General features: G+C 36.8%; 1 protein-coding gene and 1 pseudogene across 1 annotated transcript; one reads left to right on the top strand and one right to left on the bottom strand.

Annotated features, from left to right (window-relative positions):
* Positions 1–765: 765 nt before the first annotated feature.
* Positions 766–16,680, bottom strand: LOC107793882 (ADP-ribosylation factor GTPase-activating protein AGD1-like; annotated as a pseudogene).
* Positions 16,681–17,584: 904 nt separating this feature from the next.
* On the top strand, positions 17,585–20,758 carry LOC107793883 (protein MHF1 homolog). The gene is made up of 4 exons (XM_016616325.2): positions 17,585–17,792; positions 17,897–17,968; positions 19,785–19,865; positions 20,344–20,758. The coding sequence occupies exons 1-4, from the start codon at positions 17,672–17,674 to the stop codon at positions 20,490–20,492; spliced, it is 423 nt and encodes a 140-aa protein (XP_016471811.1). The 5' UTR covers positions 17,585–17,671; the 3' UTR covers positions 20,493–20,758.
* Positions 20,759–27,980: the final 7,222 nt, after the last annotated feature.

The following is a 27,980-nucleotide window of genomic DNA, read 5'->3' as shown; positions in this document are numbered from 1 at the left end:
AATGTCTAACTAGAATTCTTCGTGTTGGAATTTCAAATACAATTTCCCATTTTTCTGCTATACTCCTCCTAACTCCGTCTATTTCATTTGGGGCATCAAATATTCCTAGAAGTGGGGCTTAAGAGTGTAGCCAGTTAAGGTTCTTAACTTGAGACTTGCTACATTACAAGGTCCAAAAGGAACTATGGGATTTACTTTCTCCGGACCCCGGCAAACTAACATGGTGAAACGTTGAACAGAAGCGGATAACTGCTGAAAATATCTAAGTAGTAAGCTCACCAAAGATGGGTGCTCTCCTATTCCGACTTCCTCCGGTAACACAGCCGAGGCAACGAGTTCTCCGTCAGATAAATAATAGTTTAAACAAACACTTCTTATGATTAAGACGGTTAAATATCTTTCTTAAGGAGTTTGCAAAAACCTTAAAATATAATACGAACCAGAAGAGGTATTCTTCAATGGTTCGTATATTACTAGGAAGCAAGAATTAGTGTGCCTATGTCCAAGTGCATAATAAGAAGCACAACTTGGTAGCTTGCACGTTTCAACCAACATATATGTCGTAACCTTTGACTAAATGTAGAATACACATAACCGAATAGCAAACTTATTCTTTTTTGCTCCTTAATATTAAGGGACTAGATATGTTGAATTAAGTGAACTTTTGCACCTTTGATGCTCATCTCAAAGTCTTTTAATTTATATCTGCGTTACAAACAGCTAGAACTCTGATAACTTTAAAAAAAAGTTAAAAAGAAAAAAGAATAAAAATCAAAACTACAACTCTTATTGCAATGAACATAATTATCAATTTCCCATCAATTGCTTTAGGTACAAATGCATTTTGAAACTATCTCGTTTACCAACCTCTTGATCTTGGAAAATTAACCAGTAAAGCTATTTTGAATACTCCTAGCAATACAAGCAAGCTATGTATTGCATATTGCTGATAAACATTCTTTCATACACCTCTAAAATGAAAGCACTACATATCCTCATACATGATGTCTTATCGACGACTTCAGCTCAATCAGCAAGCAGCTATACAAAATTTCACCCACTTTAATATGGTAGTTTATTCTGTTTAAACCATCAAAATCCATTCATAGTGCATGATGTATAACTGCTCCACTGTCTACTTCTTTGAGAGCTGCAGAACTAGGATAATGAAAGAAACCAAAGGGGGGAAACCAATAATGGGGAATACAGATGAAGCAGCTTAATGCATGGCCTCAAACTCTTTTACTAAAGCTGAAAATGTTGCATTTTGTAGGAATGGCATGCCTGAAGCACAACACAAGCTAACTGTCTCTCATAGCTTTAGCAATGTGGTACTTGATGTGTAATTTCTAACCTCAACTTTGAGATCCGCGGAGGAAAAGCACCAGTTCTCTGAATCATTAATGTCAGAAAGCCTGCTTATTTCAAAATTTCTCTGGCAGAATGAAGCTAAGGATTGAGAAGGCTCTAGCACTTCCAAATAACTCCAACGTCATTTTTGAATAATGCAATTCTAAGTGGTCTACCTCAGTGTGATCTTTGTGCTGGTGCTATCCTATTGCGACTTTCAGGAGGGCGAGAATCTCCACATCATCGAGGGCTGATTCTTCGACAAGGTGGAAAGGGGTCTTACCTTCCTTATCAACAGTTTGTGGGTCAGCCCCCCTGTTGAAAGAATATTATATTGGTCAAACAACATTGCAGAACTTTATACAACTGTAAGTTCTCGATTTCAGCAGCATTACAGAAAAGACTAAAACTGTCAGTTATCAATTTCAGCGGCATTAGCTAATTGTCAACATTATTTTAATGCTTTAAATATCAGAACTCCATTATCATTTCAAAATCATCAGTTTCCTTCAAATCTGAGGCCACTACCACCGATAGAAGATTTGAAGCAGTAGAACGTTTATGTCATTTATCTATACAAAGAACATAATCCTCCAGCAAAGTCGAGGAATAGAACTAGTCTATTAAGCTGGCTCTACTACCCGATGAAGTAAAACAGTAATCAACTACCAGTCTTCCATTTTCTAAGCCTTAATCAGATGGAAGAAGTTTTGAAATTTGAGAGCAGAATTTGTTATGTTCTAGCTCTGAATGAAAATTAGTGCATGGTAAAACCATTATATACGCACCCTATAAATCCTGGAGAATTGGTTTAAGCTCCTCTACTTGTATACTGAACCCGAACCTCAGAAGTTGTCCTTTGTAAAACGAGATATTACAAAACATCAACATCAATAAATAACTCTTCTGTTTTACGCTATAAAAGGCAAGTTCTACAAAACAGTTATGTGACCATCAATGTTGTGCAGATGTTAATGTGGATGTGTGGTCATACGAGTTTATACAAGATAAGAAATGGTCAATCTAACAGAAGGTACAAGTAGCTATAGATGAAAAAATGAAAAAACAACAACCCGATAAAATCCCACAGGTAAGGGGTCTGGGGAGGGTAGTGTGTACGCAGACCTTACCCCTACCCCGATGGAGTAGAGAGGCCGTTTCCGATGGACTCTCGGCTCAAGAAAACGAAAAAGACAATATATCAGTACCATCAACAGAAACCATAGAAATAATAACAGCATTATAAGAACCAGAAAATAGTTGAAACGCAATAATAATAACCAGTAAATAAGATCCGGTGCTATGAAAAACGGGAGAATAGTGTGAACACAACATTAACCACTAGCAATCTAAGACAAACCCTATCAGACAAAGGTAGCCTGAAATTGTCTGGTCATATTCTACGTGGACCTCCAAATGCAGCAGCATGCAGGATGATGCCAAAATGATTGAAGGTGTTAAAAGAGGACGAGGGGAGTGTCTCTCCAACAACTTAAGATGAGATGGTCACAAACTTCAGCATTTGTACCCACGTGGGGCTGGAATCATTGTGGTTCAGTGATTGACCGAAGGGAAACATTCAATAACTAATTCCTTTGTGATTTATGAATGTTAGCATCAAACTGCTTGATAGAAAGTCATAACCTCCCTCTGACTCTGAAAAGCATGAACTCAATTGCTTTCCCATGAAATTCAGCTGGAGTTTAACGATCATGCATTAATACAGCGATTTGATATATTCTAACTAGTTCCCCGTCCTACAAGCAATAGAAAGTGCAGAAGCTACCCAATCTTACTCCTTTTAACATGCTTGTATTCCTTAAATTACAATTACAACTTGGCTTCAATTTCTATAGTTTTTTAATTATCTTCTGCTACTCTATGATTTAGCAGCAATTTGCTAATGTGGCTTCTGTGTATGTGTTTCTCTCACAACTGTATGTCGGGAGTCTAATCCATGAACATATCTGTACTTGGAAAAGGGGAGGATGTCTTTCACTTAGTGATAGGAGACATCATGCACATGTTACTCAATATATGATTGCCTAAATCTGCGTCATAAAAGATCGACATTTTATATATTATTTTATTTTCATCATTTTTTGGGGTTGTTGAGGGGAAGGGGTTGTTATTAAGACCTATTTTAGTATCTAAAAGGTGATCTCACATGCAGAGACTCAAGCCAGGAGGAGGTGATTTTGATATTTCCCCAGCTGAGGAAGTGCACAAAGATTCTGGTATTTGGTATGTGAAGGTCAAACCAACCTCGGTTTAGCCTACTACTTTATCCATATTTATCCCCAAACTGAGCACAATTTACCCGAATGGTAAAAGAGGCACACGTTCAGCATGAGAACACTTCATATGATTGCATCAGCTGAAAGCTAAAATTGTGACTTTGTAACCAGTTCCCACTAAATAAACTTTTAGAGGGTACCAAAGTTCCTGAATCAAACTTGGGATAATAATTACTACGACCCATAAGATAGCTGGCTTTACCCAGTAAAAACACCCCATCCTAGTGCTTGGAATCACATTCTCTGAGTGCAACAGCTGTGGACTTCCAAATGTCTTTACCTATATGGATGTATAGGATGCATTAACCTATATTGTGAACCTCCTTAGAAAATTTTATGCAAATGCAGATGTCTGGACATCAGCCTCACAGCAAGAATTTTGTTATCAAACTGAATATATAATTAAGAGAAAGAAAGGATTAGCACTGGTCGTAGAACCAAGGAAATACCTTGAAAGTAATAGTTTGGCAATTTCAGTTCTTCCTCTTAAGAAACTATGATGTAGTGGGATCTGACCGCGTGAATCGCAAGCATTTATGTTAGCACCATGCTGCAGAAGCAGCTCTACCATGCCAATATCAGCAGTTTGGCAGGCTAGGTGAAGCAGGGAACAGCCATCAAGAAATTCATCAGAGCAATGGTCTTCACTTCCACTTTGTGGGTTCAAAGAGCTTGAACAATCACTGCCTAAGAAATTGAAGTTATAATCAGGGTTTGTATGCCAATGCAATCTCAATATATCACTAGAGAAAGACGTACCAACTGATGCTTGCGTGTAGACTGAATTAACATCTGCTTGATAGACAACAATTAGTCGGTATATAGTTTTCTTGTCATTTTTACGGACACCTTCCCACAACTGTTGTGCCACAGAAAGCAACTGCCTACTGTCTGCCACTTTGTGAACAAACGTTTTTCTGCATACTGCAACCATAAGAAGACTTAGCAAGCGAAGATCAACGACCTTGCCAAATATGCCATACAGAAGCTTATGTTTAAAAAGAGGTTTTCTCAAAAACACATACATACAGAACCAGCATACCATTATCATATATTTGTTCACTCATGGCACTAGAAAGTATGCAAATTGCATTGTGTGAGACCATAAGATTATGCGAGGCCATTAATCACCTAAAAAGGTTGTAGCACTTTACTAGAGGGTCTAAGTTAGTAGGCCAGACAGAATACTCCCTGCTCAACAGCATCATGAGCAAGGGAAAATTCTTCAGTTATCGCACCTGGAGCAGTCAAACCAGACCTTGGACCAATGATGCTGCTATTTGCAGCAGCCATACTGTAGGAGGCCTACATCCGCTATGCTCTGAACTTTAGGTAGGAGACTACTAAGTCCCAGATAAGACCTAAGGGGTCGTTTGGTACGCGGGATAAGGTGGGATAAATTTATACCATGTTTGCTTGGCAGTATAAATCTATCCCAGGACCGCCAACCAAACATGGCATAAATTTAATCCCAATCTTAATACAGGATATCCCACCTTATCCCATCAAACTTGGGATTATATTATCCCACCTCCCAGGTGGGATAAATTAATCCAGGGATGATTTAGTCCGCATAACAAACGACCCCTAAGCTAATACTAGGTCGCTCCACATGGGCATAATGTGCAGTGCCAGTCCACTAATCAGGTGGGGCAGCGGTACAGCAGAAGGCTCATGAGTTATGGTATGACGTATAAGTGGGAGATATTATCTATGATAATATGCCTACATAATTAGTGATTCAACTAGACGGGCATAGTGTGCAATATCCACCAATCTGGTGACATTAAGGGCTAACCAAATGATTGAATTAGGGATAAGGTAAAAATATAGACTTTAGAGGAAAATAAATACTATGTGAAGCTATCGCTCGAGGACAGAGAAACGGCTAGGAGAACATGTTGACAATGTAGTGGTACCTTTGCATGGATGAATTTCTCCTTCACTGAAATATGATCATCGTCACTGGGTTTGCAAAAGAATTGTTTGTGTTTTTGGGACTCCAAAAACCTAGAGCAACCAGTTGACACTTTTCAATAAAGAAGAACAATAACAATAATTTAAATCATGCTGAATTTTCAAAGTTACCGCATTGGTATTTCATCTGCCTGAAAAGTTCTTCTTGGATGCAACAAACTCTCCCAAACTGAATTCACGAACACATTACCAAGTGCCTGGAATAGGGTTATGACTGAAGGCTCCCACACTTTAACATCAAGTGTCAAGGATCTTACCTAATTTCAAAGTTGCAGTTGAGCTGTAAGGAATACTTCAAATTTTGCATAATCACCTGAAAAGCTCTATAAAATGCGATGTTCTAAGCAAGTCCAGTGCATAACAAAGGAGTTCAAGTATTTTCCATCCAAACTATAAAAGGGAAATGGTCAAAGGACTTGAATTTAACTGAGAAAACATTTTTTTTCATCCAACTCATTTTAGGGTATTTTCCTTTGGATACTTAAAAGAATATATAACTAAGCCTTTTCTTTTCTTCTACTTTCACTTGTCTCAATTTTTTCGATGATCATCATTTATATCACATTACAGGCCATGCAAATCTGGACTTGTGTTTATGCTAAGAACAACTGGTCTAAACATGATTCCTTGGAGAAGTATAAGATTTTGGAGTATAGAGAGAACCAATATATAGAAAAGCTCAAGTATTTTAAACTAGGAAATAGTAGAACAGTGACCTACCTGGGAATGATCAAGCGGACAACCCCTTCCATAAGTGTAAACATAATGAGATAGAATATAAACTAAAGAATCTAAACCATCATGTCCCACTCTCACCTATCCTTTAACCTATCTAGGTACTTCAAAAATTTCTGGAACAATAGGAGTTCCTATGTGGCATCAAGAAGTTGAGCAGTAGTAGATAAGCTATATCCTTTTACCTTGAACTCTCATATCTGCAGAAATTCTGTTTCACTTATCCTTATTTTTGAACCAATCTCCATTAACTTAGCAGCTGAACCAGTAGAGAGAGAATCATTGAAACTATGACTACCAATCACATAATTATTCAAGAAGCTCGTTTTTTCGAAACTGTATTCATATATTTTTTAGCACTACATCAGATAACCTCTAGTTTCAGAGAACCCTACTATAACCACTTAAATAAATTATTTACCACTATTAGAAAGAGATGGGCTCAGAATGGTGCGGAGTAGATATAAAGGATTCATATAGCCCCCAACTTGTCTTGCATTGAGGCTTAGTGGATAGATTGATGTTGTGTCATGTTTTAGACGGACATGCAAGTGGTTCTAGTTAATCACCAGGTTTATGAATTACACTACATATTCCACAAAAGAATCCATTCTCTTCTCATGAATTGAGTTGTCTTGATAAATCTAGAATAAACATTGGATTTTCCAGCTTGGCTATATTCCCCACATATAATATAGAGAAACACTACACAGACACATAATCTGATAATGACTATCAGAAAGCATGTGTGGTATAACATGATGACTGGTCCTTCTACTGGGGAGAGATTTAGGAAGGTGTCTTGCCCCTAACTAAAGACTAAGTGGAGAAAAACTAAAAGTCCGATTATTACAAAAGTAAAGAAGCTTGGGTGGAAAAGGCAGCAAATTTGACTTGCCTTTGATATATGTACACCAAGGTTACGGTGAATGCCAGAACATTCAATGCATATAAGAATACCAAGATTTAAAGAAGCCCACTCTGGTTCTGGAGCACCACAATCAGCACATTTATCATTCCCAGGTATCCTCTTCAGTGCTTCAACTGGTTTCTCTGTTTTCATGCTGGGGAGGTGTGATGCACTTTTGGATTGGCGTATGGAACTCCTAGCAATGAAATCCCTCCCTAATGTGCACTCCTCAATTGTCCTTTGACCATGACTGGTTGGACTTCCTATGGACCGACTTTTCATAGTGGGACTCACAGAGAAATGCTACAACATGAACCAGTATCATTAGGAAACGACAAAAACTGGAACTGGAGTAACAATATCAATGTTAATATTTAATATTTTACCCTTTCAGGTGTCTGGGAACTCAACAGAGAGGTAATAACTCCTGTTATTTTTTCTATCCAGTCCATTTGTTCTGCTGCGCTCTCTGCCTGAATGTCCAAAAGACAACTTTACTAAGAACTGTTAACGACATATTGTGTTGAAAACGAGTTCTCTCAGCACAGCTCTTGCTTAGTTCACCTGCAAAGTGTAACTCTTTGTAGGTGAAATTATTCTGAAGCAAAATCTCAGATCTGATTGCTCTGCATCTGCTTTTATTGTTGATGTCAGTAGGTTCACCGTGCGATGTGCAACAGGTTTTTCATCATGTACACCTCCATGATAATGAGAAGAAAGCCAACTACTCCGGTGCGCTACTCCTGGTTCTGTGGAGAAACTTCTATGTGAAGAGAGTGGATTGGAAGATCCCTGAAACTGCACCATCCGCATTTGAGCAAGCATAAATAGTGGCCAGAAGAGCGTGCTAAAGAACCAATTTATCTGATAACTTACAGAGGACCTGCTCTTTTGCGTTCGATAATAGTACAGAATTCCTCGGCTATCTAGAACAAAGAATCTTCTCTTCCAGTCACCTCTTAAATTAGAGGAACGCTTTGAGAGATACCCTTGTTTTATAGTTTGTACCTAAACTATTGAAATCTTAGCTATAGAAATGATAATCAGAAGAGCTTTTGGAAGAAATAATAAGAATCTCAAAAACATCAGAGAATGTTATTTGCCTATAGGAAAGCAGCCTCAAAGCATGTACCTTTCCTTCTGAAGCAGACTGCATTACTGCCTCTATCAATTTTTGAGAACTTCTAGAAGAATGTTGTATGACATCAGCATTTGAAGAACTGTGAGGACCATTGAACAACCGCCTGCTTTCTTGATCGACTTCTCTCCTATACTCTTGCATTTTTCCATTAAGAACTGCCTGCTCATGTGTGGAACTTTCTCTAGACCTTTGTGCATAGGCCAAGACCTAGGATAACCACAGACCTTGAAACCCATTAAGAAAGGAGAGAAGTAACTGAAAGGTGCCATAAACATGAATTCAGTATGTCATTGAGGTAAACTTCCTCAATGTTGTATGCTACCAAATCCACTGTGAATAACAAATGCACAAAAAGAAGAAGGAAAAAGAAGGATTCACCAGCAGAACATTCAGGTCAGGTCAGTCAAGAAAGAACTTTACCACAGAGACAGAAACAGAAACTGAAAATTTTAACAATCGTGTTAGCTCTAGATGAAGGGGAGCCTTGGAGCAGCGGTAAAATTGTCTCCGTGTGACATAAAGGTCACAGATTCGAGCCGTGGAATCAACCACTGATGCTTGCATTGGGATAGGCTGCCTACATTACACCCCATTGGGATGCGGCCCTTCCTCCGACCCTGCGTGCGTGAATGCAGGATACTTTGTGCACCGGGCTGCCTTTTTTTTTGTGGTTAGCTCCTGATGATTAAGAAGTCAAAACTGCTCCGGTGCCTATCTAGCAATCTTGGGATTGACAATTGGGTATATAGCCATCCCCATGACTCTGATAACTGAGAAAGTACCCCAAAACCATGGATTAATGTGCATTGGGAAAACAAAAATGGTCCGCCCAAAACCACTGTAAATACAGAATTACAGATTGCAAACTAGAGTGATGCTAAACACACCAGTATGTCGAAACATAGATCTTAGCCATTTTTTAACAAAAGGAGGACAAAAAGATGCTTCTTTCCCAATTTTGTCTCGACCAAGCTGCTGTCAACTATCTAGAATCTCTCCAACACTTAAAAGGTAGTGGTTGCAAAATCAATTTAACAAAGATCAGCATTAGCCCTCAAAACCTCTCCAAGACCCCATGAGATTTCCATGCACTACCAAATAGAGGAAAAAGCTATGGATTAGCAAAATGGTTTGATCATTTTGGCTTTTCCAGTTCAATAGTTTCTGCCAATCCCCAGCCTTGTTGTGGATGGTGAGTGTTTCTTTGGCATGTACTGCTATTTAAGTTCTACTAGAGTATATATCAAAAAGCAAAGAGTTCCTCTTCTTATGCTGTCTACAAAGGAAGAGAGAGAAAAGGAACAGGATACTCACTCCATCATGATATAATGAAAAAAACAGCTGGATTGCAGTTCTAAATTTGTAAAAATATTTTGTGGTCTAATAGGAAAATCAATATGCATGTTCGATATGTATTCCTAGGTTGCTATACCTGGTTATTTATGGAATTCCAAGCTCACAATGAGCATCTTTTAATAGATTATTGGAGAATCAATAATTAAATAATTTGAGGGAGATTTATAAGAGATGTCACTCATGATCTCATGAAACTGAACACAACATTTTGTTTCGAAAATGGACCATTATCGTCCCTTCCAATTTAAAAAGTTAGAATACCCTCATGGAAAGAGGAGAGTACAGAAATATTATTTCACAACTAGCATTAGAACTAGATAATAACCTGATTGATATAAGGCTCCATCTGATGCAACAGTTCATACCCCTGTACATGACGTAGTATCTTAGATTCAGCCATGACGCACTCCATAATGTGAATAACTCTTACATTTCATCATTTCAAGACCTGTTTGCCACTCAAAAGAAAATAGAAAATGACCTGTTTGAAATACTGAAGATGAGCATCCATTGTCAAGCTAACAGCTTCCAAGAATTCGTACTTCTTTTTGGCCTCAACAGAAGAAAGAACTCCAACCTGATCTTGTTTTGATGCATTGCAAATATTAGATGGTTGCTATTTGTCAACTGAATCATTATTTAGTTACTGACTCCCAAAGAATGTACATACATAAATATGTCTACAGGTGTGTTTGGGAGGGGGGCTGGAATTGAATAATTGCAAACTAACTTAGTTTACCAGATTAAAGCGGGTATGCTCAAAAGCCGACCTTGCATAGTAAAGTTCCTGGAACAGATCTCCACCAAATTAGAATTTAAAAGAGAATGGTTGCCCATAAACTACCTGATCAATCAATTACACAAAGAGGGAAACTGATCTTCAATTTTAAGAACCAATATGTGGTACCTCCTCAATGGCTGCAGCTATATCCATCCTAGTACTTTTCCTCAATGATAGGAACTTCTCGCGGACCTGAACAAAAGCAATTCTTATACAGTAAAGGGTATTTTCAGTAGGCTATAACCCAAACAAATGTCAAGATATTTCCATATGTTTAGACATGGGAGCATGAAGTAGAAAGGCCATCTTCTGTGCTGGATTCTGTAACCAAGGATATTAGGATCTTGAACATCTATCATAGCAGAAAGGAAATATCCAAAAATCCATTATCTGAAAATCTCCATTATGAAAGGATAAAATTTTACTAGATCCAAATGAGTAAATGTTTGACAATGGGGACAAATGTCAACGTGAAATAGGAAATCTTTTCCGACAAACAGCAAAACGAACTCAATCACTCTGCGTCGCCTATCCTTTCAGTAATGGTACTCAGGAGTGCTAGTTAAGTCATCCATTTCAAAGGGGAAGGACATTTATCGAATTAGGCAACAAGTACATTCAGTTTCAATTAGAAGTCACTCCATTATAAAAAATTATACTTGTCAAATTGAATGAGTTATTATCACAAAAACATGCAAGTCAATCACAAAACAGATATACAATGTGACTAAGGGATGTTGTATCCACCTGATCATAAGCTACATCAGCTTTGTCAAAACGCTTCCGAGATTCCTGAAAGTTATATTGGAAAGTCATACAATATCAGGTGAAAGATGCATTTATATGTATATATGTGTGTATAAGGTAAGAGTGGGAGAAATGAAAAAAGAGATGTATATGGTTGATATGGGAAAATTGGGTTGTTTAAGATCAGATTGGGCAGGTCAAATACAGATTAAGAAACATAGCAAAAACAAACTCACTGAATGTTATAGGTGGGTCAAATGGATTCCATTCAACCCACTGATAATTAATTTCCACTGCAGAATACCCTCCCCCAAATCAAAGTTTATGTCTCTATGCATCATTCAGTAAATAAAGAAATCTACTAACCAACAGAAAGTATGCAAATAGCTCTGAAAAATGGAAATGATTTGTCTGTTGAAACTAATTGCTTGCCTAGCATCGAGTCATTCCAAGAAATTTTACAATTGAAATACGATTTAGAAACTAACTATTTCTCAAAAATTAAAAATATCCTATTTAGAAACTACCTGCGAAATATTACAAATTAATAAAGTATGTCTTTAATTTATTATATAGATTAGGCAAAATTTAATATAATTGACACATTTACTTAATTTATTTCTCAATCTAAAACAGAAAACTTAGCACTCATTTCAGAAGCTTAAAAGAAACAGGTTTCCTATTTAGTTAGGAAACCTTATGGCCTGGGTAGGTCCCATGGAACGGGAATAATGGGAGATTTTACCACGTCTTTGGTTTTTCGAATTTAGTTGAAGCCATAAAGCCTGGTGGAAGATTCAGCCAACGTTTTGAGGATGTAACACTGGGCTTACATGCTCATATCTAGTGTCTGTCTATGTTTAGATAGATCAACTATAGGCCAAGCTTTACCTGTCCGTAATTTTCTCTCACTCAACCTCTTACATATTGGGCAAGCTAGTTAATTTCACTAAAGTAGTAATTAATAATTAGCTAAAAAAATTGATTTTGTATGGTAATCAGTCACTGGATGTAATATGAAACTGATTGCACCTAAAGTTCTGATTAAATCAGGTAGAATGATCCAAAACAAGCAGGCATTAAACAAAAGATCTCAGTAAAAAAGAAAAAGTACCCAATGGACTCAATTGTCTAATATCAGTGCCCTACTAGCTGTAGATAGAGGATTTGAAGCAAAAGCTATGAGTGGTACCTTGACTTGATGATCAATGCTGGCCATATGTAGTAATCGATCATTTAATATTTGCTCTACCTAAGGAAAAAAAAAAACTGAAGGTGTCAGTAAAAAGATCTTGACCAGACAATGATATTTCAAAAGTCACACACCATAGTAACTTAGACCTTGCTGTCAAAAGAAAATTCTAGAATAGATATATGCACTTCTAAAGTCAGACTGGCATAAGAAAGTTAAAACATTTTTAAGTAATGTAGCATATTAACCAAAAATCAATGCATAAAAATTTGGGAATCAAATATGATTATGCAGAACAAAAGACTTTAAATCGCCTCTAACACTTTGATAAATGGCATAATGGCTGAACTACAGATAATATAGGGAGGCAACTGCTACCTGTGATCGAAGAACTTCTTTGGATGTTCCAATTTCTCTCAAGGCGATAGCAAATTTAACCATATCAGGGCCTAAGAATGCAAATCACGTGTATCAATAAAAATTGGCTGAGGAATTTGACACTAGATTCTTTGTCAAGTAGAAGTACAGCTTTGCCGAAAATGAATACAATGTTTTCAAACAAGTTTAATTGAGCTCGATAAGGATAGCAAAAGATGCAAATCTGTTCCATTCACCTTTTAACTTTTAGCTAATAATAGAAACACCAACTTGATTAAGAAAAAACAGTGGTAACAACAATTCATAACTTAGAATTTGGAAATCCCTATACACTATTTGTGGATAAGTAGTTCTAACAAAATACTTCACGTGAGAAATGAGGTTTTTGTTGGTCGTAAGTGTCCTCTAGATGATGCTCGTAATGATGTCTTCGCAAATGCAACCTCTATATAGTTAACTTTCTCATTATGTTTATGTTTTTGTTGTTCGTGTGTTCAACGATGTCTTCCCATGAATGTCTTCACAAGAGTAGATCATTTATATGGCAAGCTGTATGCAAAGATAAAGACAAAATGGAACCTCCAAATGAAACAGCAACAGGATCAGTGTGCCCTCCTCCAAAGGTTTCAAGAGAACTGGCAAAAGCTATGTCTCTATCATATGCTTCCCCAAGACCTTCTCTATAAATTGGAAAAAAGAATGAATGAATCTTATAAGCAACACAAAATTTGTGCAAGATTTAGGATTATTTGTGGAATAAAATCTTACAAAAACAACTTCAAATTCTAACTTTGATATTTGACGACATCCTTGAAAAGTTTATCGTATATCTATTTGCATTAAGCGCACATAATGGTGCAATATTTTCTGCTCATTAAGTGGAACACACTGTGATAGTCCATCCATAAGCACAACTAGTTCGAAGATGCAAATGTTGAAAGACACAATAAGGTAAGCAAGTAAAAAATCACTTGCCAAAGGAACTTCAATTAAGCGAAGGAGGGATATAGAAGATAGAGGAAAAGCATTGTCAAATGAATACAGAAAGGAATAGGACCATAATATGCGTTGCAGGATAAAATTGGATGTAATATAACAATAATCTGATAATGAAACTGAATGGGACTTAAAATTCACTAAATCTATTATGGTGGACATTTCAAAACTGTTGCAAGTAGAGGATTAACATACAGATTGATGAACATCTAACATACTGGGCATCAAGTGAGATGATGAAGTGTGGCTTGGGGATTATACCTTCTGTGTTGTACTTCCTTGACTATCTATTTTCTTTTACTACATAATTGACTTATTTATTCTCCTCATCAATACCCTAATCACAATGACACAATCCACTTGGAAGAACATCCATTCAGGTCATGTTAGGACATGGAAAATCCTTCCATTTCTTTTTCTTAATTTAATTCCTCATGGTGCATGTGCTCTTAAAACCTAAAGATTAAGGATGTTCTGTTAGCAGAAAGTCATATATGCACTAATATAAGATTCTGTCTAAACTATTGTATGTGTTGATTGAGCACAATATGACTGATTATACATTCTTGCAATGTGCTATGGCAAGGGCAATATCTCATGACAAATTGCTTAAACTTTTCTTCCTATGTCCCAAAAAATGGCTAGGTTCGAGGTACGAGGATCAACACATCCAATTTTCAGTGTAAATGTGAATAAAAATCCTGAAACTACAACAAAAGTACAGTAGATATCAATTTTTAGAGTAAAAAATATTTCAAAATGTTTTAAAAATCATAGCAAAAGACAGAAATGATCGACTCTCCAAATGGTAATAGTACCATATAAAATGGAACAAAGGGAGTATAACAAGATATTACTAAAGCTTTGGGGCTATGACAAGATAAGAATGGTAAGATTTTACGAAGTTGTATTCCGTCTGTTAGAAGATGATGTATGAAATTGCTACCCTTTCTTATGTGCAACAAAGCTAAAATACTTTTTGCTGCTAGAGCTTTGTTATTCAGTTTCTCGTTGTCATCCATACAGACCTTCCTCTCTTCCAACTGTTGTTCTCTCTTCTCTGCTAATCCCTTTATACATAAGAACCACTTAATAATGAAGCGTCCCGTGCAACATAACTAATGAAGACAAGTTCATAGAGCAAGATAAAGAGACTTACGTGTACTTTCGACATCCTTTATAAAACTTTAGACATTTATCCCTCAACGATTCGGAATCTTCCTCCAAAACTTGGATCTGTTCCACCAAGTACAATATTTAGGGACCCATACTCGTGGTCAGAGAAAATTAAGAAATGATTAGCATAAACTTAAGCCTACAGATATCCATATGAAACCAAAACACGCCATGGGAAAGGCTTAAGCTTTTATGTGAGCAAAAGTCATATCAAACTGCATCTAGAAAATTCACACAGGATTAGATACACCACCTAGCATCTAACTAAAGACTATACCACATATAAGTAATGATGCGTTGCATTTAAATCTTAGACAACATGTTTTCATGCTGAGAACAAGGAAAACAAGTCTCCAAGTCTCTACTAATGGAAAGATATCCTTTGCAACCTCCGTTCCATACACTATAATTCCTTGGTTCCCTCTTCAAAAACAACTTTTTCATGATAACCTCACAGTTCATACCAGGCAAAGGTCGGCAAATGCACTCAACAAAGATAAGGTTTTCAGTTATACACACACACACACTTTCTCAACATGCATAAGTACATACTTTCTCAACATACACTTCACTTCTTAAGACCTACATGATCTAGTTTTAATATAAAACTAAAAAAGAAAGAAAAGGGGTAAAAGAGAAATAAAGAAGTATGTCCATAATTTAAGAACTAAAGTATTGATATTCACAAGCATAAACCTCAAAAGGTCAAAGTTTATACTAACAATAAATAAAAGGTTGATTGCTCATTTTTCATCTACATCCTACTTTAAACCTCAGAAAGTGAAAGCATCTATCAATCAAATTTTAAATAGAAAAAAAAAAAAAGTAGGCAAATGTTGATTACTCTGCAGTTATCCAAACAGAAAACGTTCAACCAAAATTCATGAATTACTATTCATTTGGCAGAAACTTATTGTAATTTGTTATCAACTAATCATCATGAGGCTACATGCACACCAAATCATCAGTACCAACGGCAGTAACGGAGCTAAAGGTATGGAAGGGGGTTCAATCGAATCCCCTAATTGGTCCGGTAATTACACTGTGCCAATAGGGTAAAACTTTTTATTTTTATTTTTATATATAAATAAACTGTTGAATCCGCTTGATATAAGGGAAGCTTCTAGGTTCAGCATTTAAGCATTTTCTAGAACGATTCCTAACCCCGTCACTGACCAAAGGTAGCAACTGGATTTTTATAAGCAGTACTTTGCACATGGAGATTTGCTTTTATGTACAAACAAACACACACACAAAAAAAACAAAATCAGAGGATCAGAATGCTAAATTTTAGAGAATGAATTTTTTTGTTACCTGCTGACGAAACATGGGCGAATCGTCAAGCCTGGCAAACATCATTCCGCCCTGCATCTGACTCAAAGCAATACCACTCATTCGAGCAACTAATAAACTAGACCGAATAATACAACATTAGTTCTTCGGCCAAATTCGAACTGCAGATCAACCAAATACATGAATAGAAATGGTTTCATAAAAATAGGAAGAGAGAGAAAAAAAAAGATGGAAAATAGGAAGTGAGATTAGTGTTTTGAGGGAGGGAGAGGTTAACGAAAATGAAGGGAAGCAAATTTTGCTGAATAAAATGGGGACCAGTGTGCGATATTTCATGGCTGTCACTCACATACTATTACCCAAATCTATCTCTCTCATTTGAATTTTAATGCAGAAGAAGAAATTAAAGCTGTCGGATATTCACTGCTCGCCATGCATAAATATTGGTTCGGGCCATTTTCTACAAAAATATTAATATTATTAAAATATATTTTAGTGCTTTGCTTACCGTAAAAATGTTTTACAAGAATAATCTTTTACATACTTGTATATCGTCGGTCACTTTCTTTATTATTAGTATCTTATTTGTCAACTTCATATAACTTACTTCAATTATATAATACTTAAACATCATTATTAGTTTTTAATACACAAAATTTTCATTAAAGCGCTTGTCTATTTTGCTAAATATATCAATAACCTTAATATATACTTATTTATGAAATATTTTCCACTTACTATTAATTTTTTTCTATGGGACATGACTTTTATCACATCAAATAAATAAGTATATGAAAATTTAATGAGGTGGCAAAGTTTTTGCTATGCGATTTAAGCTATATTCAGTTTTTGTAAAATATCCAACTTCTAACTAGTGTTGGTAAATTTCACACAAAAACCTGTTGTCTATTACTCCTCCCGCCTTTTATTTTTCTAACTAATCCAATTGAAACGTTGCAGATTAGTCTATAAGATAAGCAAAATAAGAGAAATTGTAAGTGGATCTAGCAATAAATATTTAATCAAATTCAATTAAATGCTAAATAAACGTAAAAGAGGGTACTACTGAGTTGTACAATAACCATACCACCTGTATATCTGAAGTTTTGTGAATTTAGACGAGCAAGATTTTAAACTGATTAAATTTACAAAAATTTACGAACTTTGGCTATGCATTAAATAGGGGTCCTCAAAGTGGCTATCTGTGCACTTCCCGCCCAACCCAAGCCCAATAAAAGGAAGAGGGAACCCGTTTCGACCCGCCCTCCTATTTCCCGCGCATCCTTCGCAATCGGCACCTAGTTTGCGAGTGCAACCATACTCTAACAATTCTCCTACTACAATGGAGGATATCGACGGAGGAGAAATGGAAAGCGAACTAGACAGAGAAGAGGAAGAAGCAGCTACCGACTTACTCCGTGATCGATTCCGATTATGCACTATTTCCATCGCTGAGGCCGAGGGTAGGTTTTTATTAGTTTTCAAAACACATACAGTAATTTCGAATTTTTCGAATTTCAATTCGGTCTTTAACTTGTTGTTTTGGTGTATAACTGTTTAAGTGCAGCGAAACAATGTGGTATGGAGGTTTCTCAACCGATTATGGCCTGTGTTTCTGATTTAGCCTTCAAGTTTGCAGGTACCGTTCCATGTTTTCTACATATATACATGCATTTAATTAGGAGAATTCAAAATTTGAAGGCACTGGTGCAACACTTAAAGTGCAAACATTTTTTTACACATTTTATTTAAATTTTCCATATACATATATATTGTCTAAGCAAGACAGTGAATACATGTGCACCTGGCTTTTAACACATTTGGTTGTTCGGTCAAAAATAATAAAAGTCGCGAGCCAAATATACAAAAACTATACTTTGATTATGTATAAAATATGTATACATTAATTTACAAAAACATATAAATTTGCTGGCTATTATTTTGGAACACGGCTATACTGTGTAGATTTCCCCTGCTTATATGCTAGATTCCCATTGTGGGCACCCGCTTCACGACCTGTATCCTGTGTTATCTCTTTGTCCTTTTCTTTTGCTTCTGGTGTTGATATTCTAGAGAAATTTTAATTTGCTCAGTTTTTTTTCTTCCAATTAGACACTGTTAGCAAGTTGTGGTTAAGTTTCATTCTGGAAATTGCAAGCTTCTGAATGTCTCTTGCTAAATATGGAATAAGGATGCTTAACAGTTGATTATAGGACAATGTATTTATATATCAGAATTGCAAGGACCTCACCTTGATAAGACTTAGTGTGGAATATGACAAAACGGGGAATGATTTTTTATAAGATAAGTTCAAGTTTGTTAGTTGGTTAGGATTAGTTTATTTAATCTTAACAATAGCCCTTTGTTTTAATAGCAATGAGGTTCTATCCCATCTTGGTTTATTCCTATTCTCACAAGAGGTTGGAGGGCTAAGGAAAAAAATACGTATGGACTTTAAGCGGATTTGATGTGACATGAGATAAGGAGAACTTATCAGGAAAAAGAAAAATGCCTTGAGAAAAAGAGATGTCAGTGGTTGTTCATAGGATATTCAACATTCACTTTCTTTTGATTGTGGATGGCGCCTCCAATCTAATGGGGTGATATGCTGACCCTGCATGTTGACACTATCTGCAATTTCCATCACGAAGATTTCATTTGCCACTTTACATGAAAACTGTTTCATTTACAATGTGTACAGTTAGTCACTAAAAATACAGACACGGAAGGCATAAAAAAAAGTGCCACTATATGTAGTAGGCAACTTTTAGGCTGTTCTATGTGTGTATATGTGTTTGTATCAATCTTATTGATCTCGTTTTTTACTGTATGGTCTGTTTTGTACAAAATCCCATACCCTACAATCTCCATGCAATCGTCAAAAATGTCACCCAGTGTAGCTGCTAGCTTGAGAACTGTAATTTCATGCAAATTTTGCGAGTGCGTTGGGAATGGAAGAATTGATTTCTCACCAAACGAAGCACATTGAAGTTAGACTAGAATTCCATCTCATCAATAAGTGTTTGAACAAAAAAGAACAATAGCTTGGGGCTCTTGAGGTGGCTGCATCAAGGAGCAGTGGTGGATGGCAGTAAAGGTAGTTTACTAGTGGCAGTGTTGTGCGTTGGAGGCTGGTGGTAGTGAATAGAGTAGTGGTAAAAAGTCACATTTACAGGAATATTTAAATAAACATCTTCTATATGATTTTAAGACTTTTTACAAGATTTGAATGAACCAGATCTAGCAAGAGCAAACAAGTGGTCGTTAGAAAAATACAAATCAGTTAATGGGTTGAGATGTTAATTATTCAGATTCAGACCTCTATTAAGTGGAAACAAATGAAGCCTTAGTTGTCTCGTTGCTGTTTGATTGAATTTCATATTCAGGCATGTCTATAACTGTATATCTTGATTGCTGAAGCACTTAACTTACAGAGTACTTTTTCTTGAGAGCAGAACAGCTAGCAAAAGACCTTGAATTATTCGCACAGCATGCTGGTCGTAAGTCCGTCAACATGGAAGATGTTATTCTTTCTGGTGAGTTCATCTGTAAATGTAATAGGTACAGCAGATCGTGAACATCAGTCCTTACGAACACAACTTAGCTTTATCTACTTGGCCTTGTCTAAACTAAAATCTAGCTTTATCTGCTTTTATTAAATTTACAGCCAGTTTTCCAGTGATTAGGTTTACAAGTTTTACTTAGCAATTTGCTTCATGTATATAGAACCGTGGTGTTTCTTCTGATCAGTTTGCAAATATATATTGTGTGTGTCCCTAAGTTTCTTTCCCAACTAGTCATAAGAAAGATTGATAATCTTTTGCTACTACTGTCAATTATTGCAAAATTAATAGCTTTGCCGTTTGCACAACTCATTTTAGGTTCATTCAAGACAATATTCAATTTGCCCTAATACGTTTCTTGTCTGAGTAGTTCATTTTCAAAATTGATTTTAACATTGCTCCTTTTTACAAACCCATGAACTACTAATTTTTCTTAATACGTATTTCCTAGCACATAGGAATGATCACCTGGCTGCCTCATTGAGGTCCTTCGGCAATGACCTAAAAGCAAAAGAGCCCAATTTGGAGAGGAAGAGGAAGAAGAGTTCCAGAAGGGAAGATAAAGTTGCTCGAGATGTACTTCGTACTCCAGACTATTAGATTAGAGGTGTGGCCAGTTTCACTATGTAGTCCAATAGCCTAATAGCTTGGTGAGAGCAGCATCTGTGCAGCACTCACCAACTTTTTAAGGTAAAAACAGGTTGACAACATCATTGAAAAGCTACCTCAAAATAGCGCCTCAAGTGCAACATGGTGCGATAAATCTGGAGAATAGCAAAGCAACTAAAAGAATGTGGTCTGATAGTACTTTTGATGTTGTAAAACTTTTCACATTTGTACTATACAAAAATTTGGATTTGAACTTCCACCTCTCATTTGTACTGCCAATGAGGGATAATCGTTGGTAAAATCATTCATCAGTTGATTACGTTTTGGAAAAAGTACCTCTCATTATTTATATCAACAGCCGCGCAAGAACCAATGGAAAGGATTTTGACATCCTTATTAAGGTACGAAGCAGAAATGGTCATCACCTACTGCCCTTTCCTATGCAGATTGATTTGGTCTGGCATAATCAGGAAGAGATTTACATAAACTGTTATTATTCGGCAATCTCTTTTTATATTAGCAATTAGGGGTTGGTTTTCCTTTTTCTATTTTCAGAAAACGAAATTTAGAGTATTAGCTAACATTTTTTTGTGTGATTTTCCTCCCCTTTGATTCCCCTATGATCTCTTTGTTGGAGCTATTGCTCCTTTGGTGACTCAAACCCACAACCCTGAGGTTGTAGGTGGGGGTGTTGAACATGTGAACAGCCTCTCTTGTCGAGTATTAGCTAACATGGGTTGGCTTTCAATCTCAGAAAACGAAAAGACGTATGTGATACAAAGAATATGAGGTCACCTATAGGTGATTTTTCTTTCGGAATAAGATGGTCAAAATTTCTTCATCTTCCTTTTAGTGGGCTTACTTGGTGAAAAAACGAATTAATGGAATTTATGAGCCGAAAAATTAAAAAAGAAAAAGGGCTACAAAAGGGGAAATCAAGACTTTTGTTCTGGTCTCATTGTGTGACTTTTTTATCCTTCTATTAGTGTTGAGATCATTTCTTTTTCTCTCATGTTACAGAAGGTTAAATGTGTTATAAAATAAAAACTGTAAAGTAAATAAATCGAAGACAAGTATAGAGAGAGATTGATATATTATTCAACTTCAAATTCATGTACATAATGAATTGAAATCTCTTCTATTTATAGAAGAAAGGAAGTTGTTGTGTAAGCTGCTACTGCAAACTGTTATGTAAGCTTCTTGTAAGTTGTTATTGTACCAGTTATAGATAATCTTCTATAGGAGTAATAATTATTCACAACGGAGTGCCGAAATGAATGATAAGCTTCTTTAGGAGGCTTATTTTCAATAGAGTACTAAATATATAAATATATTTACGGCGGAGTCCAATATAGATAAGCTTCTTCTAAAAGTTTATTTACAACAGAGTACTAAATGGACATCCATAATATAATATATTTATAACACTCCCCCTTGGATGTTCATTAAAAGATAGTGTGTCTCATAAAACCTTACTAGGAAAAACCCTGTGGGAAAAAATTCTAGTAAAGGAAAAAGAGTACACATATCTAGTAATACGCATTGCTAGCTGCCTCATTAAAAACCTTATAAGGAAAACCATGTGGGAAAAACGTTAGTAAGGAAAAAAGAGTACATCGCGTATTTTACTCCCCCTGATGAAAATTTTATTTCAAATATTGAGTCTCTGCATTCCAATCTTGTATACTATCTTCTCAAAAGTTGAAGTTGGTAAAGATTTAGTGAATAAATCTGTTGGATTGTCACTTGAACGGATTTGTTGCACAATGATATTACCATTCTTCTCGAGATCATGTGTGAAGAATAACTTTGGTAAAATGTGTTTCGTTCTATCTCCTTTTATGAATTCTCCCTTTAATTTGGCTATGCATGCAGTATTGTCTTTGTATACTATTGTGGTTTTTTTTTAATCACATTCCAACCCATATTTTTCTCGAATAAAATGAATCACTGATCTCAACCATACGCATTCCCTACTTGCTTCATGAATAGCTTTTATCTCATCATGATTTGAAGAAGTAGCAACAATAGATTGCTTTGTGAAGTGCCATGATATGACAGTACCTCCACATGTAAATACATACCCGATTTGAGATCGAGCTTTATGGGGATCGGATAAATAACCTGCGTCTTCACAACCAATGTTAGCATTAGCAAGATACATAAGTGCACCAATTGCACTGAGATAGAGTATTTAAAGACCAATGAGTTCCTCATCCTCTTCTAGAGGTCGGAACGGATCATTATTCACTTCAAGTGATCGAACACCCATTGGTGTACTTAATGGGTACACTTTGTCTATGTAAAAGCGTTTAAAGACTCTTTCTATATAGGCACATTGATGGATAAAGATCTCGTATGCTAAATATTCAATTTGCATACCAAGACAAAATTTTATTTTTCCAAGATATTTCATCTCAAATTCTTTCTTAAGATATTCAATTGCCTTTTGGAACTCTTCTGAAGTTCCAACAAGATTTATGTCATCAACATAAACATCAAGTATAATAAATTCTAATGTCATTTTCTTTATAAAAATACATAGAAAAATAACATCATTTATATAACCTTCGTTCAGCAAATATGCACTGAGGCGATTATATCACATGCGCCCAGATTGATTTAAACCGTACAAAGATCTTTGTAATCTGATTGAGTACATTTCATGATACTTTGAACTATATGCTTCATGCATTTTAAATCCTCTAGGGATCTTTATATAGACTTAATCAAATGAGTCATATAGGTTATGACTTGCATTTAGATGGCATGACATCTTCAAGTGTCTGGACTACAGGTCCGATCCTCACAATCTTTTACAATATTGTGAACTATATTGCATCAAATATATCGCCGACGATCATTTTGTATCGGTTCACTTTTTTTATTTTCAGGTACCTGAACTTCTTTTGGAGTTTCATGAAATGTTATGCCGTAGGCTCTTCTAGAGCTCATTTCCTCCTCATTATGATCATTTTGATCATTTGCTCCTATCATTTTTCAAGGATTGTTACCTTTGGAACCGATCGGTTTACTACGCTTTATGCGTGCAGTAAACTTTATCCTTCAGAGACATTAATTTTAATAGGAGTATTTGCAGCTGAAATATGATATTTAACTTTGGATCAACAAATGCTTCTGCATTTGACTTGAATTATCTTCTAAGTGAGGATCATATTAATGATAATTCGATTCATATAGCATATTTTTCAGTTGTTTATTCCATCCCCCAAATGTTAGAAAAACTAACACATATTCCCAATCTTCTTTGGAAAACCTATCTTTGTGCATTGTGGTAGAGAAATTAATTATCACGACCCCAAATCCACTAGTCGTGATGGCACCTAACTCAACCCGCAAGGTAAGCCAACTAGTAACTATCCAATTCCAATGATATTAACAAGATAAATAAACGATAGTAATTTACTGAATTTTATACATTTTCCAAGGACTGGTAGTACAAATCATGAGCTTCTAAGAATAGAGTTTACAAAGCTGAAATAAAATAAATGCATCGTCTGTTTGAAAAGTGCATAAACAGAGTTTTATAGATCTAAAGCTACCACGAACAAGGGGCAGCTACAACCGGGACGCAGGTATATCTTCAATCCCGCTCCCATCGAACACAGCAACTTCAGCAACCAACATCTGTACGCAAGGTGTAGAAGTGTAGTATGAGTACAACCTACCCCATGTACTAAGTAAGTAACAAACCTAACCTTAGGTTGAAAGTAGTGACGAGCTAACGCAAGGTCGGGTCCAATACCAATATCCCACAACAGTTCATAACAGCATAATACAAGTAATAAAAGATGTATCTCAGAAGTAAAATGCTCAGCTCGTTCACAGTTCCAGAAAAATAGTCATGTTTTTCAAGTATCTTAGTGAAAACCCAAATCTTTTACCGAAAATGCCAAAAATATGAGTAAGTTTGAATACTGTAATTTTTCCAAATATCTTTTCTACAATAAATAAGATGTTTCATTTTCTTTCCAGATAGCAAGTATGAAATACCTCTCTATGCCCACATATCAATGTGTGTAAAAAGTCATGAATGACGTGATACCATACATCATGAGAAAAAATGCATCTTTATGCATGTATGTCATGTGTGCATGCCAATGCCATGTATCTCAGAGATAAATCATGTACTCACACTCTCAGAGTACTCAATCTCATTGTCTCACACTTTTCACTCATCATGCTCAACCGCTCGGTACTGTATATGGCTCATACAGCACAGGGAAGATCCATCCCGGAATATATACATCACTGACCATCAATCACTCAGTACCGAGGAAGGCCAATCTGGCCCCATGGAGAAGATCTATCTCCATGTATATAAATGCTTCGGACAAGATCCATATCCAGGGAAGATCCATCCCTCAATATAATCAACCACGCTCACTAGGGGTGTATAGACTCCGGAGGGCTCCTACAGCCCAAGCGCTATAATCCGCACGGACAACTCACATGCTATAATATCAATATCTGGATCTGCAAGGACAACTCACGTGCTATAATATCAATATCCTCACAAACAGGCCCCCGGCCTCACTCAGTCATCAATCTCTCCAGTCTTACTCACGGGCTCACAATGTCATGAAACTAGCCCGACGACGCTGATATGATGTATTAATAAATAACAACTGAGACTGAGATATAATATGAATGCATGAATATGACTGATTACTAAATATCAATGAAATCGGTGAAATAACAGCAAGAAACGACTACTATGGGTCCCAACAGTATCGGCATAAAGCCTAAACATGATATCTAGCATGATTGACAACTCATTTACTTTATCGCATGGTGAAAACACGGATAATAATAAAATATGACTACTATACAGTGCCATGAAAATAATAGAGTCCCAATTCACTTGGTGCACGCCCACACGACCGTCACTTAGATTGTGCGTCACCTCAATACCAATCACATAATACGTATTTCGGGGTTTCATACCCTCATCACTAAGTTTAGAAGAGTTACTTACCTCGAACAAGCCAATACCAATACCGAGCAAGCCAAGCGATGCTCCAAAGATTCCATCACGCGCGTAGCGGCCGCCGAACAGCTCAAAACTATCCAAAAGCAACTCAAATACATCAAATAAAGCCCAAGGAAACAATTCCAAATGAAAAAGGTCGAATCTTTAATCAAAAGTCCAAAATCGGCCAAAACGTCCAACCCGGGCCCGCACCTCAGAACCCAACAAAACTCATAAAATCCGACAACCCATTCAATTACGAGTCCAACCAGACTAGTTTCACTCCATTCCGACTTCGAATCGATGTTCAAAACTCAAAAATTCACATTATGAAACTTTATGCCAAAACTCCCAATTTTCTCTTTAAAATTCACAATCCAATTACCAAAAACAAAGTTAGATTCATGAAATATAACCAAAACCGAGTAGAGAACACTTACCCCAATTCATATGGTGAAAATTGCTTCAAACATCGCCTCAATCCGAGCTCCATAGCTCCCAAAATGAAGAAAGAACCAAAACCCTCGTTAATATAGCTTTTGCCCAGCGATTCCGTATTTGCAAACATTTCGTCGCACCTACGACCACCGCTTTTGCGGAAAAACATCGCATCTGCGAAAATGGCCTTGCCCAGCAACCCCCGCACCTGCGGTATCAAACTCTGCATCTGTGAAGACACTCGCACATGCGCTTCCACTCGACGCACCTGCGCATCCGCACCTGTGCCCTTTTCTCCGCTTCTGCGGGCCTCCTCATCCAGCTCTCATCTCGCATCTGCGACGCCTTTGTCGCTTCTGCGGCCATCACACCTGCGCAAACCAGCCGCAGGTGCGATCATACCAGAACCAGTAGCTTAGCAAAAATCCAAAAATGCAATGAAATGATCCGTACCTCGTCCGAAACTCACCCGAGCCCCTCAGGACCCCGTCCGAACATGCCAACAAGTTCCATAACACAATACGGACCTACTCGAGACCTCAAAACACACATAACAACATCAAAACGACAAATCACACCTCAAATCGAAACCTATGAACTTTGAACTTCAAACTTCCACAATCGATGTCGAAACCTATCAAATCACGTCCGATTGACGTCAAATTTTGCACACAAGTCACATTTGACATTATGGACCTGCTCCATCTTCCGGAATCATAATCTGACCTGATATCAAAAAGTTTACTCCCTGTCAAACTTTCCAAAATTTTAACTTTCGCCATTTCGAGCCAAATTCAACCACGGACCTCCAAATCACAATCCGGTCGCGCTCCTAAGTCCAAAATCACCCAACGGAGCTAATGGAACCATCAAAATTCCAATCCAAAGTCAAATACTAAAAAGTCAAATTTGGTCAACTCTTTCAAATTTAAAGCTCCCTGGTTGAGAATCATTCTTCCAAATCAGTCCCGAATAACCTGAAAACCAAAATCAACGATTCACACAAATCAAAATACATCATACAGAGCTACTCATGCCCGTAAACTACCGAGCGAAGTGCAAATGCTCAAAACGACCGGTTGGGTCGTTATATTCTCTCCCACTTAAACATACGTTCGACCTCGAGTGTGTCCAGAGTTGTTCTCAAAGCCATCAAACCGCTGTATAACCTTGCCATACACATACCAGGGGGTGATCCCACGTCACCCTATCCCATACAGGTCCGATAACACAACATAACTGATATTTCTCAATTCAACCTAGCCCACAAGCCTTAGAATCTAACTTCTAACATCCGAAATTTTTTATAAGATCTGAATCTCGCAACCTACACCTTGTATAAGTCTGAACAAGTTGTACCAAGCTGAAACCATAACCCAAGATACAATCGCATGATATATCACATAACACAGATACTGGAAGCAATGAGTTCTAATCACAGTAGCTGCTCAAAACAACCCAATGCCGGTAATAAACCTCATATCAAACAAGACTCAATTCTGAAACCTTCGTACACTACCGATGATGAAAGGAACACGCAGAAAGTTATAACTATCCATCAGATCAACCAGTCATGGAACTCCCTCTCCTTCGACAAGAACTATAGTAAATTTCTAAGCCGACTTTCGATATTATCCTTCCAACCATACTGTAATCTATTCCGATAGTATCCATTCTAGGTCAATGACCTCATCTAATCCAACATGACCACTCTAGTAACATGACATATGAATACAATCTAAAGCCATAACCTGTGCAATCCGCGCACCAATAAGCAACATTCCAAATATACTCAATCATGGTAAAAAAAATGACTCAGACGAGAGAACTGTCCCGCAAGCTCAACAAGTACCACCACAACGCAATGCTAAGAACCTATCACACACCGTAGAACCAAAACACACTAATCTAACACAAGGGATCATATCTCAACATAACTCTGCTGCAATGCGTGACACCATCCAAGCACTGGTCTATATGAAATACCTCAGCCCCCATGCTCAAAATCAATAACCACGCGTAATCCGACATCAAGTATTCAAAGTGCA

The sequence above is a fragment of the Nicotiana tabacum genome, chromosome 15 (genome assembly GCF_000715075.1).
Source record: "Nicotiana tabacum cultivar K326 chromosome 15, ASM71507v2, whole genome shotgun sequence".
Taxonomy (NCBI): Eukaryota; Viridiplantae; Streptophyta; class Magnoliopsida; order Solanales; family Solanaceae; genus Nicotiana; species Nicotiana tabacum.
This window is presented reverse-complemented; position numbering and strand designations above follow the sequence as displayed.

What these genes read in the sequence shown, in the direction of transcription:
- LOC107793883 (XM_016616325.2), top strand. Translation starts at nt 17,672, where the DNA reads ATGGAGGATATCGACGGAGGAGAAATGGAAAGCGAACTAGACAGAGAA. An exon ending in TTCCATCGCTGAGGCCGAGG is followed by an intron (nt 17,793 to 17,896) that starts GTAGGTTTTTAT and finishes GTTTAAGTGCAG; the next exon opens with CGAAACAATGTGGTATGGAG. An exon ending in TTTAGCCTTCAAGTTTGCAG is followed by an intron (nt 17,969 to 19,784) that starts GTACCGTTCCAT and finishes TCTTGAGAGCAG; the next exon opens with AACAGCTAGCAAAAGACCTT.